The 19,513-nt window shown below is 45.7% G+C and overlaps 1 protein-coding gene across 8 annotated transcripts in view; it reads right to left on the minus strand.

Moving 5' to 3' along the window:
- The window catches only part of HOPX (HOP homeobox), a 282,218-nt gene that overhangs the window by 130,096 nt on the left and 132,609 nt on the right, over positions 1–19,513 (minus strand). For 4 of the 8 annotated variants that reach the window (XR_011280429.1, XM_069626412.1, XM_069626417.1 and 1 more), the window contains one exon: positions 6,597–6,779. Coding sequence is in view for 6 of the 8 variants with exons in the window: in XM_069626412.1 (XP_069482513.1) it covers positions 6,597–6,779 (183 nt within the window). In the remaining 2 variants the exon portion in view is untranslated. Of the gene's footprint in view, positions 1–4,524; positions 4,602–6,596; positions 6,780–8,771; positions 8,905–19,513 lie in introns of all 8 variants that reach the window. The other 4 variants (XM_069626414.1, XM_069626413.1, XR_011280430.1 and 1 more) reach the window with 3 other exon arrangements.

Raw genomic sequence — 19,513 nt, forward strand, 5'->3', positions numbered from 1 at the left:
ATCCTGCCCTCTTGCAACCTTCGCATCAAATACAATGACCACCTCCCTCAGCTACCCATTACGATATTGCTTTTAATTCCGTTCCCTGCAGCCACCTCCTGTCAAAACCCCATAATTCCACCTTCTGATAATTTCTACCCTCTAAACTTGTTACCCCCATGTTGCCCACACTGTTAACAGCATTTTAGCAGCCCCTTCTTCCAGTGCTTCCTGTCCCCTGACCTGTAACCCCTTGTCTCCTTGTCACCTTCAGACTCAGTCCCAGCTTCTGTTGCGTATGGTCCTTCTCTTGCATCATGCACTCTAGCTCCAGACACAGGCCATGCTGTTCTGGCTCTATGGTGCAACAGCACCTCAAAGATTCTCAGTACATGTTCAATCAGGGGCATAAGCAGAACAGTGGCCATGCAGATGTGCAGGTCAGTCAGTTGATCAAACTCTTGGTCCACGTCAAAGGCATGCCAAATACAACCATCTCCATCAGCTCGGTCATCAGCTTCTTCATCTAGCTTGGGCTCCTCCTCCATGGTTGCCAATCCATGAGGCACCGCCTCTGCCGTTACCCACTAGCACTGGGCACATACATGGCAGGGGGTAAGAGCAGATATAGGAGGTACCCGGGGCACTGTGGATTAGAGGGCCATTCTGGTGCTTACATCACAGCCAGGAGGAAACTTTTACAGGTGACATCATGGTGCTTGCACATGCTTGTATAATGTCAGGCAGTAAAACTACTTGAGTGGCAGCCACATTGTAATGTCCTACTTCTATTGTTATGCATAGTTTCCGAGGGTGAGTCCTCTGTTTATTACATTTGTTAGTGGGCTGCGACCCACGTGGTTAAGGGGGCGGGGTTACCGCCAGCGGGACAGTTTTGTGCCTGAATAAAGATACAGTCAGACGCACCATAATTGTCTCCGTGCCTCATTGATTTATTGGTATTCATTGTGTCATTGAAATCCGCTCGTCCTGCATGCGCACTGCAGCGCGCCATAATTCCAAACACAACAATGGCGACAAGGATATTTTGAAGCGGCACCGTGGTCCGGATTGCAGGAGCCTCATCAGCTGCTTTGATCGAGCGCACGTCGCGGAAAGTACGGATCGCAGCATCGGTGCTGCCCAGAATTTACGCGACGTTAATTAACATTCCAAGTAAGGAGCCATCAAGTGAAAGGCAGGCCCATTCATACGGGAGCAATACCCAACCAGAACACGTGCTACGCGCATCGCGTATTACACGCGGTAAAGGGAAAAACAAACACGTGCAGGCTCCTTTGCAATGCAGCAATTATAAAGACTCAAACTCACGTCTACAAGGCAAAGAGATGTTTCAAGCTGCCAGGTAAGGCCCACATGCAGTTTCAAAGCCGTGATCATCACTATACAGCTCAGCAGCACCTGACAGGACCTCAAGGTCACCAGCCAATTACCAAAGCCTTATTACCCTACCAAGACTACTACAAATATGTCTGAGGCCAACACTGACAGCGGAATCATGAGCCCAACATCCAGCTTCCCACCGCGCCACCCCACATCTAAGGAAGATAGTGGCTCAGAATCACTTCAACTACAAGCCATGCAGCCATTTGACATGGCAGACACGAGCAGCCTGACCCCCAGATGGATCAGGTGGCTCAAAGAACTACACATCTACATTGATGCATCAGGTGAGAGGGAAGAATGCTGTTTAAGAGTTATTCTACTGCACTTGCTAGGCCCAGTGGTACGAGATATCGTGTTCGAAATGCCTGAATCCAATACAGACACATTTCAAGGAATTATTGACTCATTAAACACCTACTTCGCACTGCTGAGAAATGTAGACTATGAACGGCACATCCTTCATACATCCACACAAGAAAGTGGTGAAAGCATGGACAACTTCGTGATGAGGATAAGGACAAGAGCGAAATACTGCGATTTTGACAGGTACTCAATGGATGAAGCATTAAAATCTCAAGCCATCGCCGGCTGTGAATCACATGAATTCAAAAAGAAACTACTTCAAAAGAGCAGAACACTAGAAGAAATATTGCAACTCTCACGAGCTGATTCTGCTCTTGCACTACAGACAGAATCTCTAGGGAACATCAAGATTACACAATCAGCCTCAACTGCATCCATATGCCCCATCAGAACGATGAGGGACTTGACAAAGCAAAAGAAGTGCTATAGGTGCAGTTTCAAATTCCCTCACGTCGGGCCATGCCCGGCCATCGGACATAACTGCGACAAATGCGGTGGAGAAAATCATTTTCAGTCTGTCTGCAGGAATATCAACTTCTTTCAACCGACAGAATCGAGCAGGGACACATGGAGGCAAGATCGCAATCCAAGGTGGGAAAGCACAAGATCCTGCATGAGACACTCGCCCGCCGCTACCAGACATCAGCCTCAAAGCACATCACGTGAACCACCACGGGAGAAGAGAAGGCGGGAAGAAAGAAGCGACTACCCCAGCCATCACAGAACTAGACATGATTCACAAAGACAGGAGTCCAGACAAAATATTCGATACTTAGATGACTCCCCTCGCAGGAGACGCATGTCACACTCATCTTCATCCAGTAGAGACCGGAAAAGGGGATATGTTCATGCCATCGGCAACAACATAGACACAGAATACAACCCCACCCTGCTGTTACAATTAAATTGACAAAACAGATAATTTTTAATTGATACAGGGGCAACCGTAAATGTAATAAATGATGATACCTACAAGTTACTCACTTACAAAAAATTGCTGAAAGAAGCAGACATGCTGATATATCCCTATGGATCAAACAAGCCCCTCAACTGTCAAGGGATGTTCACGCCACACTGTCAATACAAGGACAAGAGTCAGAAAATCAAAATCTATGTCATAAAAGGCAAAGTGCCAGGTGGCAGCATTCTAAGTTTCAAGTCGGCAATCTAGATGGGACTTATTCAAATAATGTACCAAATAATGTCAGCATACACCGCTAGCCCAAAGGACATGATGCAGAAAATGTTCCCCACTCTTTTCACAGGCTTGGGCAAACTAAAGGACAAACAAGTCAAGTTACACATTAATCCCCAAGTACCTCCGACGGCGCAACACTACGGAGGCATACCTCTCAACATACAAAAACATGTTGAAGACGAAATCCAGTCACTATTGCGGCAGGACATCACCGAACCGGTGTAGGGATCAACCCTCTGGGTATCCCCAATTGTACCAGTATCCAAGAAGGACAACAAAGACAGCATTCGCATATGCGTAGACATGAGGGCTCCAAATGTAGCCATAGAACGAGAACGTCACCTTGCCCCAAGAATGACTGATATGATGCACTTACTACACGGGGCAAAAGTGTTTTCAAAATTAGACCTCAACAAGGGGTATAACCAGCTAGAGTTACACCCTGCCTCAAGGTACATCACCACCTTCTCAATACACCTTGGCTTATTCAATAAAAGACTCAGTTTCGGGGTATCTTCAGCTGCGGAAATCTTTCAAAATGAGATACACCAGGTAATTAAACACATCCCAAATTGCCTAAACTACTCCGACGACATTCTAATTTTCGGCACCACTCAAGACAGTCATGATGACACACTGAGGAGAGTCTGCATGGCCCTGGAAAACGCCCACCTCACACTCAACCCTGATAAATGTGAAATCAGCAAATCCACCCTGAAATGCCTTGGACACACTTTCTCGAGAGATGGCCTGAAACCCGACCCTGAAAAGGTTCAAGCGCAAGTAGAGACCCCTACACCCACCTCTGTATATGCAATATGCTCGTTCCTCGGCATGGCGAGTTATTGCACGCGTTATATACAGGATTTTGCATTGGTAAGCACGCCACTCCGGCTACTTACCGGAAAACATCATGACTTCCAGAGGTCTAGTGCAAGTGAAGAAGCTTTTCAGGAAATCATCCTCCTGCATGGCATACTACGACCCTAACCTCAACACTGAATTAACAGTGGATGCGAGCCCGGTGAGACTGGGAGCAATACTAGTGCAATCCAAGCCGGGAGCATCCCCAGATTCCCCGAGAAGAATCGTGGCCTACGCAAGCCGCATTCTTTCCGCTACCGAATGTGCATACTCCCATCCTGAAAAGGAGTGCATGGCAGTAGTATGGGCATGCAAACATTACCACCTGTTCCTGTATGGTCGACCTTTCACCATAATCACTGGCCACCAGGCTCTCACCACCATCTACGGCAAGCCAACAGCCAAAATGCAGCCACGCATTGCCAGGTGGGGATTGAGGCTACAGGAGTAATCTTTCAAAATAGTCCATCACCCGAGTAAGGACAACAACCCTGCAGATTTCCTATCGCAGCACCCACTTCCAGCCCAAGATGAGCGACAGTCAAACAAAGCAAATCAATACCTAAACTACTTGGTTAGCAGTGCACTACCCAAGTCCATCAACACAGCCAAACTACTGGAGGCGACACAAAACGACCAGCTACTTCAGACGGTACAGGCGTGTCTGCGATCAAACCAGTGGCACAGTAAACGCAGGGGTGAACACGACATACCTGCAAGTGAGGAACAACACTTCCACATCTTCAAACTCATCCGACACACATTGTCCACGTCACCGGAGAGTCTGTAACTAAAAGAGAACAGAATTGTAAATCCATCCACCCTGCAAGACCAAATATTAGAAATCGCACACGCACGGCACAGAGGCATTGCATCAACCAAACGGCAACTCAGGACCAAGGTGTGGTTCCCATCAATGGATGAACGACTGGATTGACTACTAGGAAAGTGCCTAGCATGTCAGGCTGTGGCCCCCCGCACATTACCAGAGCCCATCAAAACCTCTGAAATGCCTCTGCAGGTGTGGGACGAAGTAGCCATTGACATGTTTGGACCTCTAGCAAATGGCAAATACGCCCTGGTAATCACTGACAAAATGTTGCGCTTTCCATAAGTCCATCTTATCCACTTCATTAGCGCTCAGGCAGTCATACCAGCCCTAGACAAGACATTTGCCGACTATGGCATTCCTTCCATAGTCAACTTGGACAATGGACCTCCATTTAGTGGGCATGATTTTGCCATGTTTGCAGAACACTTACGCTTCCAGCACCGCAAGATCACGCCGCTATGGCTGCAAGCCAATGGAATGGTGGAAAGATTTATGGGAAACATGCCCTCCAGGTATGCTCCATCACCAATGGCTTGTTCATGCAAGCCATATGCACATTGCTACATGAGTACAGGAACACACCCCACAATTCGACGGGAGAATGTTCGTCAGCCCTAAAGTTCGGTCGCGTTATAAGAACGAGTTTGCCACACAACCCACAAGCCCTGATGAATCCCACCCACGTTGATGCTGCAAGGACCAAGGACAGAGAAAGCAAGGCAAGGATGAAAGATTACGCAGACACCAAAAGACGAGCAAGACCAAGTCCAATTCAAATAGGAGATCTAGTCTTGGTGCGACAAAATCAAAACACCAAGGACACTCCCGCTTTCAAACCTGAACCGATGACCGTAACCCATGTTCAGGGCTCCCTGATAACGGCAGCAAGCCCCCAGGGCACAGTCACCAGAAACTCGTCCTTCTTCAGGACCTTTAGAGGTTATAACACCAATTCCAAGATCAAAAGGACATTAGCAGATGATTCTTCGGACATAGACTCGGAATACCATGAGGAAGAAAGAGATGCCGATGACAGCGACAGTGACAGCGCACACATGAGGGTTTCCCCACCAGCTCACAGTCCATCCAAGAGGGTCATAAGAAGGGCCACGAGATGGATTGAAGAAGTCAACTAAACCAGCCCAAGTGCATATTAAAGTGAAGGGGAGATGTAATGTCCTACTTCTATTGTTATGTATAGTGTTAGAGGGCGAGTCCTCTGTTTATTACATTTGTTAGTGGGCTGCGACCCACGTGGTTAAGGGGGCAAGTTTACTGCCAGCGGGACAGTTTCGCAGCGGGACAGTTTCGCACCTGAATAAAGAAGCAGTCAGACGCACCATAATTGTCTCTGGGCCTCATTGATTTATTGGTATTCATTGTGTCATTGAAATCTGCTCGTCCTGCATGAGCACTGCAGCGTGCCATAAATTCCAAACACAACACACATGTAGCAAGTGTAATCAGTTCCTTCTAGACATGAAAGTTCAGGTACCTATATCAAAACATCCGATGGACCAACATTTTTAAAATAAGCCCTCATTGCTGCATGTGGCGGGAAAAAAAAGAATACAATAAATTGCACTTGGGCTGATGCATGCCACCTTGCCAGTATTCTGCTCCTCAACACTCCTTCCCATTTCTCCCTTATCTATAGCATTTGTTTTGACTACAAGATTATGCAAAGTGCCACCATATCCAAAACTGCCAAGTGCACTTTTTCCGCTTATTATACCACACAGTGGTAGTGGTGGAGTTCAAAAATGAAAAGTGGAGGTGAGCATGAGAATGTAAAACAGGAGCCAACGAGATGAATTGGAGAATAAGAGATAACTGAAAATAAAGCTTTAGGACAATGCTACAGAATGCATGGATAACGAAAGAAGAAACTACAAAACAAATGCAAGTCGGTGGCTGGGGCAAGATGATGGAGGACTAGGGAGGGATACTTACAGACGTCTCTTCTTCAGAGAGACTAGCTTCAGCTGCGATTAGCATTAAAGTGGCCCCATCAGGCTGCCGGCACACATTACTAAAATTCTTTTCTAGGATTTCAAGTTGCTCCACAGCCAGATTGGCATCCTCAGCAGGCTGACACTCCACTTGGTTCAGCGAGCTCATTTTGTATTCTTCTGGCTGAAATGAACAGAAAGGTGAAAACACAAACAGTGGCTGTCATTTCATGGGATAGCAGTAAATGAAATTGAGGTCAAGGACTAATATTATCTTTTGGTCCCTGCAATCACAACAATCAGAGCAGCAACATACAAGGGGACACTTCAGTGTGGGTTGTCGGGTGAAGAGGTACATGTGGGTCTTTCCTGGGAACTTGTTTAAAAAGATGGGGAGATGTGAGAGCAGATAACGAGATGATCATTTTTTATGCATTTGGGTTATTTGTATTCTACACAAAGAATGATTATGAAAAATGTCGAAGCATATTGGCCCAGTAACATAGGTAAGACTTGGTTAGGATTTAAACACACATTTGTGGAGGGATGGGGTAGTTAACCATTCTCCCCATAGAATTTCTGGGAGTTATTACCAAATAAAGTTTGCAAATTGTCATGCAGCAGAGCCAGCTCTCTAGAATCTGCATCAACAGTGCAAATACCCAGGATTAGTGACCTCCATTACTTATATCAACACCTATACTGACCAGTCAGTGTCACTTCTCCAGCAACCAAGTAGAAGTAGGTACTGACCTTGAAACAGCTTATTGATCCTGTCAGCATACAATATCCCCAATACCAGTACATAGTACTTCTGTAACATTGGCACACTATAAAAGGTCCCACTTTGAGGACATAATAGGGGTCATTAAGATCCTGGCGGTAGGGGGTCAACGGGGCTGGTAGAGCTGTCGGCCCCATTAACTTCCTACCTCCTCATTACGAGGTCTCCTTGTGTGACCCGCTAAGGACGCCTGGTTTTACCAGGCATCCTTAGCGGGTCCCGCGAGCAGACCAGCATGCTAACAACAGGCCCGTCATTAACTGCCCTTCATGCTCCCCATTACCATTGAGCCCTATGGACCGCACTCTGAGTTCTTGGCCTCGTGTGGGCTCAACCTGCAGTACCTTCTACCTGGGCTCTGTATGCGCACTGTAGCTCGTGTTCTTTACACCCAACCTAGCCAGCGCTATGTAGGTCCTTTGTGACCTGGGTTATGTGTGTTTGCCCAGTCTGGACTTGGATCTGTCTCGCTTAGCTTCTGGTAGTAAATTTTATTTCATAGCAAAAGTTGCATACTGAATTGCTTTTATGGGCTCCCACAGTTGGTACATCAACCATGATCAGATTGCATGATTTGCCCAGGATTACACAATTTGTTTAAGTAGTAAAACCAGGATTTTGTTCCAGGCGGAGATGTAAGAACTTGACCACATATCTTCACAGATAACTTCATATCAGTATTTGTGAATGTTTGGGAGGCAAAAGGTTAAGTAATTGGTTTTCTAGAAAATCACATAATACAATAATATGTCAAAATATAGTTATATACATTGTTATACAAACAGGTCAAGCAAAACAATGTGATTATGCATTTATTTTGCCCATCCTGGATACAGGTTTTCCTGTGTAAAGCAAGATAATTCTGTAGTGTAGTATATGAATGGACACTTCATTATTAATATGTAACAACAGTATAGTGTGCGCACACTCCTTTAATTGCATCTGTGATGTTTAATGATATTTCACGTGTGTGGGGTAAGGACACTGGGGCCTGTCAACTTTACATAAAAAAGCTTTTGTCTGGAAAGGTCGCCTTTGAGCATGTGACTGCAATTAACTCTGCCCACCCTAAGCTCCACCTCAATGACCCGCCCACTTAGGGCCCTTTGTCACATGCTTCCCACTGAGCCCTTTACCTCAAATGTGCCACTGATAACGGCTACTTAAATGTATTGTTATTCCTCTTCGTTCGCAGATACCTTCTACCTTACTGCACGTATCACTCCTTCCACAGCCAACAGACAGATTCTGGAACACTATAAGCGGTGTGTTTTCGCTCATCGTTATCTGGGACGATCGCTATGGCCCTATATTTCCATTTGCGTTTCCGACAATAAGGAGCAACATGCAAGCATTTATGATGTAAGAAACCACAGAAACAAGAACTTTCACCTTTCCAAATCCAAGAAAAACTTGTGTTGTCCCACACGAACCAGCAAGGACCATCAATCAATTGTTTTGCTAATTTGCCATATGACAAAAGAAGGACACAAAAGCACAGACAGCATTCTGATGTCAAATTTACCTGAAAAATTAAAAAAATAAGCTGTTTCATGCAGCTTACACTTTCTTGTGAACATTCTTTGAAAAATACACCACTTGCAACATTATATACTATTGTTGATGAATTATTGAAATATTCACTAAACAACTACTATGTACGACAAGACAGAGAATGAATGTTCTGTGTGAGCATTTCTGTTTTATCTTGTGTTTATCTTCCTGTTTCGCCGACCTGGGTCATGACATGGTACCTTGGGCTATGCTGGCCACGAATGTAATCAAAATAGCTTGAGCAAATCGTTGGAACAACAAATGTTAGCTTTGGGGGTGAGTGTTTTGATATAGTGCGACGCCCTCACTTAAACTTAGCGCAATCGATTCATGAATAACATTAGCACAAGATGGCCGCGCCGGACACGTTCTTTTCACATCTGAAAAAGTGAAGAAAAGTAAGGTAAGATTAAGATGGCCAACAGGCCCATATTTTGCGGGACTTAGCCGCATTGATGGTTTTGTCCTGCGATTTGTAAGCACCCTCTGTGGGCCGCCAAAGGTCCCGAATTTGTCTTGACCCACCTGCCTGATTACAGACTTTTGTGCCCTGAGCTCACACTTGTGTGGTAGTTGAAGCTCAGGACAGAAAGGCACAAGTGCAGCTCTCACAGGATGTGCGGCATTTTAACATGTTGCTGTGTGTAAACAGAGCATTACAATGGCAGCAGTTAGACATCAATAGAGGCCAGGGGGGATATCAGCAGGGACTTGTGTCCCTTAACAAATGTGAACTCGGAGTGATTAGAAGCCGCAGTACAGATTGCTGTGTTTGAAATAAGACTATACATTTGAAAGTCAAGTGAAAAGGTTTTTCTGACATTGTATGTGTGTCTTCCAAGGCATTTCTATAAAGAAAGCCATAATAAATATGTATATGAAGTGAACCTTAAAATGTATGTCGTCAACTGCTTAAATTGGCCATATTTTAAATGTGTGATGCTAAGCAAATCCTTTAATCTCTCAATGTCTTATTTCACTCCCTAACCAAAGTGTCTGATCTGGGGCAAACCATTTTAATCTCAAATTGTCTTATTTCACTCCCTAATGTGGAACAAGGGGGACGAATTACACCGTATGGGACTGCAGGGATTTCAGCTCACTTCTGGTGCACTACCAAGTCTAAATTGTCCTGCAGAATTATTCTATAAAGGTGACCACCCAAGGTAAACTGCATATGAAAAATGTTTACGATCGATCAACGTATGGTTATAACAACTTACCCAAATGATCGGTAGAAATATAAAGCACTCTGTACACATGTGTCAAATCCATATACCAGTATCACAGTGTTTGCATGCATGGCTGTATTACGGTGCAGTGGTTGTGGCCAGGGCCTAGATGCTTAGGTGCATGGCCTATGGCCTATGGCCTCCGGCCATGTAACCCAAGAGTCTAGGCCTTGGCCACAACCACCGCAATGTAATACAGCCATGCATGCAAACATCTGCCCAGTTACCACAAATCACAAACATAACGCAGCCACCGGCAGCCCTACTCACATTGGTATACTATTATAATACTTCCAACCAAACCACAAAATCTTGAGAACAAGACTCTGCAACCAAGACTCTATTAAGTGCTTGCAACCAATACATCATAATACAACTTCTGTATGCATTGGCAGTTTATATAATTGCCCAGTAATTCACTTTGTAGAATTGAGGCAAGTATGTTAATCACTTCAGCATTGTGGATGCGAAATAATAACTGAAAATATATGTGCCTAAAAATACATTAGGTAAAGCAGGTTTTGGGCTAAATTCAGTATGTCCTGCACATGGGTTTGCCAATAGGCAGTGTAAGTGCTTTTAGGGTTGGTGTACTATGGCTGCCCAGGCCATTAGAAGTAATCGTTTGTATCTGTGCTACACTGTGCACCTTGTGCCTATTACCTTGTTAGTCGCTGTAGGATCCCTCATTTGTCTCCATCAAAATGTTGACAGGTGGTCACATCATTTGTTTCCGGTCTAGTACCGCCCCCTTTTGATATGCTTTGATAGAAACTTAATATAAATTTGATATAAAAATGATATCAAACTGATACATTATTGATATAAATGTTATATTAAATGTATATTTGTATAGGAAGTGGGTAAAATGTATATGAATGAATAAGATGTATATGTTATATAAAATGGGTATACATTTTATATAATTTGATATACTGTATATAACGTTTTTATCAATATGCTGTAAAGCTAAAAGCATCCAGCGCCGTTGTTGTTTGGACGAGGGTTGAGAGCGAAGTGAGCTTCGAAGACGGGACTGTGAATCTAGGGTTTTGGAGAGTGATGCAGTGACGTCGCAGAGGGGTTCCGCCCAATGTGATAGGAAGCAGATATAAATGTTATATCAAATTGATAAGACCCTCAAAGTTTTTGATAGCAATTTTATTGAACCCCAATAATTTTTATATAAACTTTTACATTTTATATTATTTTTATATAAAGTTGGTGTACATTTGATAAGAACCTCAACATTTTGTATATACATTTTATATATTTTAAGAATCCCAAGAATGTTTGATATAAATTTTGATCTAAAGGGATGACCGTAGGGCTATGATGGCGTACGGGGAGGGGTTACAACTATATTACAACTCTATAGCCTTTCTGGTAGGTCTGGGAAACACATGGCTCCATCATCTTTCCAGGGACTAATCAGGAGCCAACGATTATGAACAGCTACAGTTACGACGTGGGGAAAACACTCCCTGGAAGCCCAGGGGGTTATGACGATAGTCATATTTCCGATTGTTTTATGTTGTATGATGGGATGGAAGATGCTCAGGATTTATTGGTCGACAAAGAACCCGAAGAGTATTGGGATGACGCTGATAAGTATGGATCGATGTGCACTGATACGGTTATCGCTGTCATAGCATGTTACGGGGCACATACCTGTATACATATAGCAGTACAATGGCTCTACTCTGGAATCCAGAGTTGGGCATCGGCACTTCAATCAATCGACTCACACCGCTCATCTCTTCCTGCCCCTCAGAGCATCATGTTCCACTGCAAATGCCTGCATAGAGCAGAATTGTAGGTCTCACAGCGCTTTCGCTGCTCCCATTTCCTATGAACCAATTCCCCACTTGTACATTGGGATTATTGTTTTGTCACCAGCTCTAAGGTCAACTGTCTGCAGAATGGGTCAGCCATTGGAGGTGACAGAAGGAAATTCCAGACTCCTGGCTTGGCTAATCTCTGTCTCCTGTTGGTGTACCACAAGGCTCTGTCTTGGGCCCGCTCCACTTTACACTCTACACTGCTGAGCCTAGGGCACTTATCTCTTCCTTGATTGTCGTACCAACTCTTTGCGGACAACACCCGAATCTTCTTCTCTTTTCCTGAACTCTCCTCTGATTTCTCTATCAAAATGTCCAACTGTCTCTCTGCCATTAAATAATGGATGGCTTTGCACTCTCTGATGTTAAACTCTACTAAAACAGAGGTGCTCTTCTTCCCTGCGAAAACTCTCTCTCATCTCTTCCTCTGCCTATCCAGTTTCCACCTGAACCCGGGGAACGGGTCCTTTAAGACGAAGTAACAGTGTCTGAGATGGATGGGGATGTAGATCTTACTCATACATCATTAATCAGAATGAATCAGTAAGTTGGCAAAAGTCAAAGCTGCTTTAATAACAAGTCTCTAAAACCGGGAGTACAACGGACATCAACAGATGCCGCACAGCACGATCTCTCAACATATTTCATAAAAAACATTACTTTAATAGCAAACATTTGTCATAAGTAACGTTATACTACGTGGCAAATAGGAAAACCTACTAGGGGTTGTGGTTGATCAACGAGGAACATCTACATATACTTTTTATGGGATACAGCGGCATGATCGGGTCTCTAGAATCAGGTGGACAGTTAAGCTCACCCCAAGTGCAAGTCATCTTCCGTGTCAGACTAATACACAACATACTATTGGCTTCTCAAACTATAGGGCTCCTTAATACGTGGCCATCTACAATTGGTTGGCACGCTTGTACCCTTCTGGAATATTCCACTTTCTAGCAGCAACTGGTACCCCAGGTGCTGGGGGTTTGGCATGGTCATGCCTCCTACTCAATGAAAGCAAGTGTGGCATGGCCTTATCTTCTGGTCTCGGTGTAGCTCGCCCCAAAGTCTATTTTCATCTGACCATTTAACTGGAGACCACGTTTTTGAGCTCTTTGCTGTATTTAATACTGTTAAATGAAGACATCTTGTCACCCTCAGTGGTTTTCATTCTACCTCGAACAGGAGCTCAACTTGCTTCTCACGTTATTGTATCCTCTCGAGTAGATAACTAGTCTCTCGGCGGCCCCGACTCTTGACATTGGGCCAGGCAAGACTTTCTCTTAATCTTCCTTCACCGTCAGCTATTCTTATTCTGCTGTGTGTTAAGATGGATTTCTGAACTCTGTCCTGGAGGGGCAGAGGTTCAGAAGGCCAGCCTAGTTTCTTGGAACAGGGTAACCTCTGGACAAGCCAGACCAATCAAGGTAGCGATCGCGGCGGTCAAGACTAGGTCTCAAGAGGGGTGAGGGTGACTGAAAGCCCGCAATGAGCACACAAAGCAAGGGGGCTTACAAATTACTCCAAGCAGGTGTTATATTAAAAATATAGACACATTTATTACAAGGCCTTTGTAATATTGACCATAGCAAAGAATCACGATAAAACTCAAGTAAACCAACACATCACAATCAAATACAATATATATACAATTACCGAAGGGTCTAAAGAGTTAGAAGCACGAAATATGCAGACCACCTAGATGGGGAGGAAAACAGGCAGTGCAAGTAATCGTTTAGACCCAGTTCGCCTTCAGAGGCCACCTAACTAGAAGGAAGTCCGAGCCCTACGAAGAGTGGAGCCTTGTGCTCAAAAGTACCTGCACACGCTGGTGCCGATGGGCCAAGGGGAGTCTCTTCAAGGAAGTCAGGAAGTTCAGAGCAGTGAACAAAGGAGGGCGAACAAATCTCCGCTACTCAAGCGTGGCCTCCACTTGCGGGTAGAAGCAGAGCGCGAGTGCGAAAAAGGTGTGCTGTTTAACACAGCGAGGAAAAGCTACGGGCTACTGCAGGAGGGTGACCAGTTCCTAGCGTTGCTACTCACCGGTCCCTGATGCAGGCAGACCCAGTTTCAGTGCTGGCAGGTTCAGATACGAGCAGGGGACGTCTCGGCGTCGTGTAGATTCCGCGGCAGCAGAAGTTAGAGTTGAGGATGTCCCAAACGCAGTGAACCCGCACAGATTGTTACCACAGCAGGGCAACGAAGCGGCCGTGTGTGTTTCAGCCCAAGGTACACTTCTCACTTCAGACCTGGGAATGCCAAGTGTACGAATCATGTGAGAGTGCTAAGGACTCGGAATACAACACAACCTGACAGTGGTAACAGAGCAAGACTCCTGTGTAGGCTGGTCAGTCCACTGGATGGCCCAGAGATGCTTCCGAAGGCTTAGGTGCAGGAGATGATGAAGATGCCGAGAATAGTTGTTCCCACTATTCCAAAGGGTCGAAGTAGCAGTGCAGGCCTTCTCGTTCGATCAGAGGCAGAATGGTTTCACAGAACGACAGCAGTGCAGAGGAGCAGTCCTACAGCGGGTCACCAGCGATTCGTCGGTTCAGCCTCTTGGTTGCAGGATACTTGGCTCCTGTATCCGTTGTTCGTGAGAACTCAGGAGATTGACATGGTAGTGGTGTTTCCAGCCTCCTCTTATCCAGAGTTTCCTTCACGCCAAAACGGGGAGGACCCAATGGGAGATCTGCTCACAAAACACTCACACCATATGTGGACCTATCACGGACAACGGTGGTCCCGGCATTCAAGACACACTAGACTGTCTGGCACCCAGGATGTGTACTGGGACCAGACATCCCAGCCCACATCCTGGAGGCTCACACAAGGCCTGTAGAAGCCCGCGAAAGCATCTGTGTTTCGCGGGAAAGTACATGCCCAAATAAGGAAGGCCCCGTGTCGGCTTGACCTGGGGAAGATGAAGGGGGCAAGACGGTCAGCGGGCAGGACAAAGAGCCTCGTGGTCTGGCCATTTTGGGAGCCAGGCCACCATTTTGGGCTAAGCGCAAGAAACGCGCTTAAACAGCCAAAAGGAGCTCAAAACACAAAGAAACGATCGCTGCCACCACAGTCATCCTTGATTCACTTGCACCGTTCGTTAACAATCCAAAGAGAGTGTCTAGGTACCAAGTGCAGTCGGGATTTGATGGTACTGACTATCACCACTGCACAAAGAATCAGCACCGAGATACAAAAAACTTTAGATGCAGAAGAAGCACCATTCAAAAGCAATCCTCTACTGACTGACATAGAGGCACAATTGTCCAATATCAACAAACAATTCGAGCAATTCAAGGTTAATACCTTGACCAAGAAATCCAACAAATTGAACAAAGATTTCAAGACTGAAATCATATACCCCTACACGGCCGAAGGTTACATTGATTCCCTCAAGAAACAGAGTGGGAGATCTCAATCTTCGCCCAGAGGCAGACGTAACAGAGTTAACTTCTCTGGATCAAGCAGCTCTGGATCTTCCAGTGGAGGCTCACAACAGAACTTTCCACCGTTTCAGGGATACCCTTTTGGCCAACCTCAGTGTCAGGGCCCTTACCCACCACCGTTCCCTTTTTTAGGCAGAGGGGGACAAGGCGGAGAATGGGGCCCATCGCCCTGGAACACACCCTATCAAGGGCAACGAAGACGCCCCAGGAGACGGAGGCGGTAGACCAAACCCCTGATAACAATCAGTTACCCATTTACAATTTGGGCAACTTTCATTTAACTTCATGTCAATTTTCTATTCTCGCAAAGGGCCTCTCCTTTGTCCCTACAGGTGACACAGATTGGTACAGAACTGAAAATGAGATACAATGATTTTTTCGTAATATTAGACTCCGGGTCTTTTTTCAAGACCACACTGAACAAGAGATTGATCCCGATACGGGTCTACATCCCAAATCATCTTTTACACCAACCGACAGTCAAACACCTGATGATTTACTCACCTTTGAGAAATGTGTACTGAAGGACATTAGAAAACTAAAAAGGACCAAACACACACCTCAGCAGAACCTAACCATAGGTGAGAGACGAGCTTTGAAAGACCTATCAAACAATAGGGACATGATAATCAAACCGGCTGACAAGGGGGGTGGCATTGTCCTTATGACAATTGATCAGTATACTAATATGATTATGACTCTACTGAATGACAGAACCAGCTATCAAACACTCAGGAAGGACCCCTCCGCAGATATGAAAACAACACTCTCGGAAATGGTCGCCTACGCTCGGGAGAGAGATTGGATTACAGAAAAAGAATCCAATTTCCTGACTACATCCTCTAACCGCACACCTTGTTTGTACGCCCTCCCCAAAATTCACAAAAACATACACGACCCCCCAGGGAGACCTATAGTCTCAGGGTGCGGCTCCATCTTGGAACCATTAGGACAATTCATTGATTAATTTCTCAAACCTCTCAGAAGTAAAACCAGATCATACCTCAGAGACACCATGCACACTATTCAGGTTTTTGAAAATTTGCCATTTAATAGTTCCCAACAGATCTTGGTAACTATGGACATCAAGGCACTTTATACCTCCATACCACAGGACACACTGCGCATATGAACATCTCATTCGTGAATATGCCGAGCCAGGATCCTTTCGTGTCCCTCCAGAATTCATTATTGAACTGTTAACCTTGGCCTCAACAAAAACTTCTTCACCTTCGACAACCAGTACTTCCTTCAAATTAAGGGTACATCCATGGGGGCTACTTTTGCCCCCAGCCTGGCCATTTTATTCATGGCCTCTTTGAAAGACCAATACATTTACAACTCGATTAACCAATGGGAGGCTAAAATCTCCCACTGGCATTGTTACATAGACGACATTATTTTTATTTGGACAGGAGACGTTATATCCCTCCAAAATTTCCTCACATGGCTCAACTTGTGTGACAATAATATTCAATTCACTATGGAGCACAACACAACCTCAATACACTTCCTGGATCTTGAGATCTCATGCCGTTTTAACAAACTTGCGTGTAACCTTTTCAGAAAACCAACAGATCGCAACACCCTTCTGCATTACAACAGTGATCACCCCCTACACATAAAACAAAACCTTCCTTACGGTCAATTTTTGAGGATACGACAGAACTGTACCCACCTGGAGGATTTCTATGCCAATGCAGACGCACTTGGTACTAGACTATGCTCACGCGGTTACCCCACAAGACTAGTCAACACTGCCTCCAAAAGAGCGAGGTTTACGAACAGAGACTCCTTGTTGACATCGAGGTCTAAATCAGTCACACAGAACAATGAAAGACTCACCTGTGTGGTCACACATGGTCCCAATACCTTCAACTTCAAAAAAGTCATTAAAAAGTACTGGCCAATAGTGAGATTGCAACTGAACGAGGAACCTACACCCAGATTCGCCTTCAAGAGAGCAAAAAACATTAGGGAACATCTAGTGCATTCCTTGTTCTCCCGGCCCCCACCACAAACTGGCCTTTGGGATTTACGCAAAACCACAGGTCATTACCCCTGTGGTTCTTGCTCAGTTTGTAGACTCACAAAGAAGATTCTCACATTTAATATTGGCACAAAACAATGGACTTTGAAAAACCTATTCTATTGCAAAAGCAACCAAGTCATCTACTGCATCGAATGCCCATGTGGCCTTCGTTATGTGGGACAGACTATGCGAAAAGTCGGCACCCGCATTTCGGAGCATCGTTCGCGAATTTGGTGCAAAAATCTCACTTGCCCATTGGTTACACACTACCTGGCGAACCACCACACCCCAGACGACATGCTATGGTGGGTCTTGGACAGAATTCATACTGGTCAGAACATACAGATTAGACTTTCCGAAATGGAAAGAAGATGGATCTACAGACTAGATACACTAGCCCAGGGTCTCAATGAACAAACTCCTTATTGAAGAACCCGAGCTTTCACACTAGCCCGGGGCCCTGGTTCCAACCCCCCTTTTCCTCCTTGACACAAACAGCAATACCCCGAAGGAGGCTAATACCCATTTCACCCCAGGCAGGTCGGGTCCCCTTGGATCCCGTCTTCCCGTGGCCCAACAGGCTCATTGGAGTTCAGTTTCATCTGTATTCTTTGCACAATCGGCTGGTTTGCAGCAGTGCCCTTTTTTCGATTTTCTAGGAACATTCACAGCGAACTATAGGCTCACATTTTCAGCAACACCAATATCTCACGTGCTGTCCCTACCGTTCAGCCTGGTACCAGTTCATAGATCTATTCCTCAGATCCTTCCTTTCCTGCACGGAATACGCAGGGGGCCAACGGGCCATCACTCGCACTCTAGGCATTGATTTCCTTTCTAGTCACGAATGAAGCTCGTGACCGGCTCTTCCCGCCCCCTTCGTGCCACTATTGGTTGGCCCCAACACACACCCACCTGCCAATCACATGTCCTGGCAGGTCCCCATTGGGCTTTACGTGATTCCCACGTTAGTTTTTCCGGTTTCTCCAGCCTACATGTACAACACAGATAACCGAGCACGGCAATTGGCCGGCCCACGCCCACAGCCATCCGTCAATCATTCTGGAGGCAGTTTCCGATTGGATACAGCACGAGTGGCAGGGAGCTTTCACCTCGCTTGGGAGACACGCTCAACACGGTTGCCAGGACAATCGTTCCCCTCCGGCTTTCCCGTTCGCTGCAATCCGCACTCCATACGGCAGCCACAGAAGAAGCAGACACTTTGTGGTTTTCTGCACGTTCTTTTCTGCCTCTAGCCACGTCTAAGGAACGTCGCTATCCTCTTACTCAGGCAAGTTTTTTTGTACATCCTTTGACATTCTACCATCCACTAGCACAAGGCAGATGGCAGATATCAGTTCACAGCAGCATGTCCCCCTTTTTCCAGTTCAGGGGCATGCCAGTTGGCCCTCATTGCACACGACATCGTTGCAGATGTGTCGCACAACTAAGTCTGCTCCTTTCTGCAGGTCATTTTCCTAGGCAGTATCGCGCTTTGGAACAGCGTTATAATACCAAACGGGTATTTCACCCGCCAACAATTCGAAGTGGACACAGACGTCTCCAGTGACTGAACACCTGGCGGCATCCACTCCTTCATCTCTTCACTTTTTCCTGAGAAGACATTACTCAGGTAATTTCCTTGTACTGATGAGCTCCTCTCCAGCACATTTTACCGGCTCCTCACATTTTACAATTCATTCATTGCTTCCATTTACCTTCCTCAGGTCCTGTTGGCTCTGTCCAGTAGTGACGACCAAGGGACCAACTAGTACTGTACAGTAGACCCTCCCGGTCCCCTGCCTCAGCAACAAGCAACCTTAACTTAGCCCACCACGGCTCTGATCATTTCCACCCATTCAAGGTAAGCCACTCCTTACCACTCCAGCCTGCCCCACCACACCGACTTGGACCTTGGTTTGCAGACCGGCGGGTAGCTACCAGGGACTCCTGTACTGCTCTTCTTAAGGGGACCCAACGCCACAATCTGCTCCCCCTTCCCCCAATTCGGGGGGAGTTTCATCAG

Source organism: Ambystoma mexicanum, chromosome 6p (assembly GCF_040938575.1).
Source record: "Ambystoma mexicanum isolate Mex_15411 chromosome 6p, UKY_AmexF1_1, whole genome shotgun sequence".
Lineage (NCBI taxonomy): Eukaryota > Metazoa > Chordata > Amphibia > Caudata > Ambystomatidae > Ambystoma > Ambystoma mexicanum.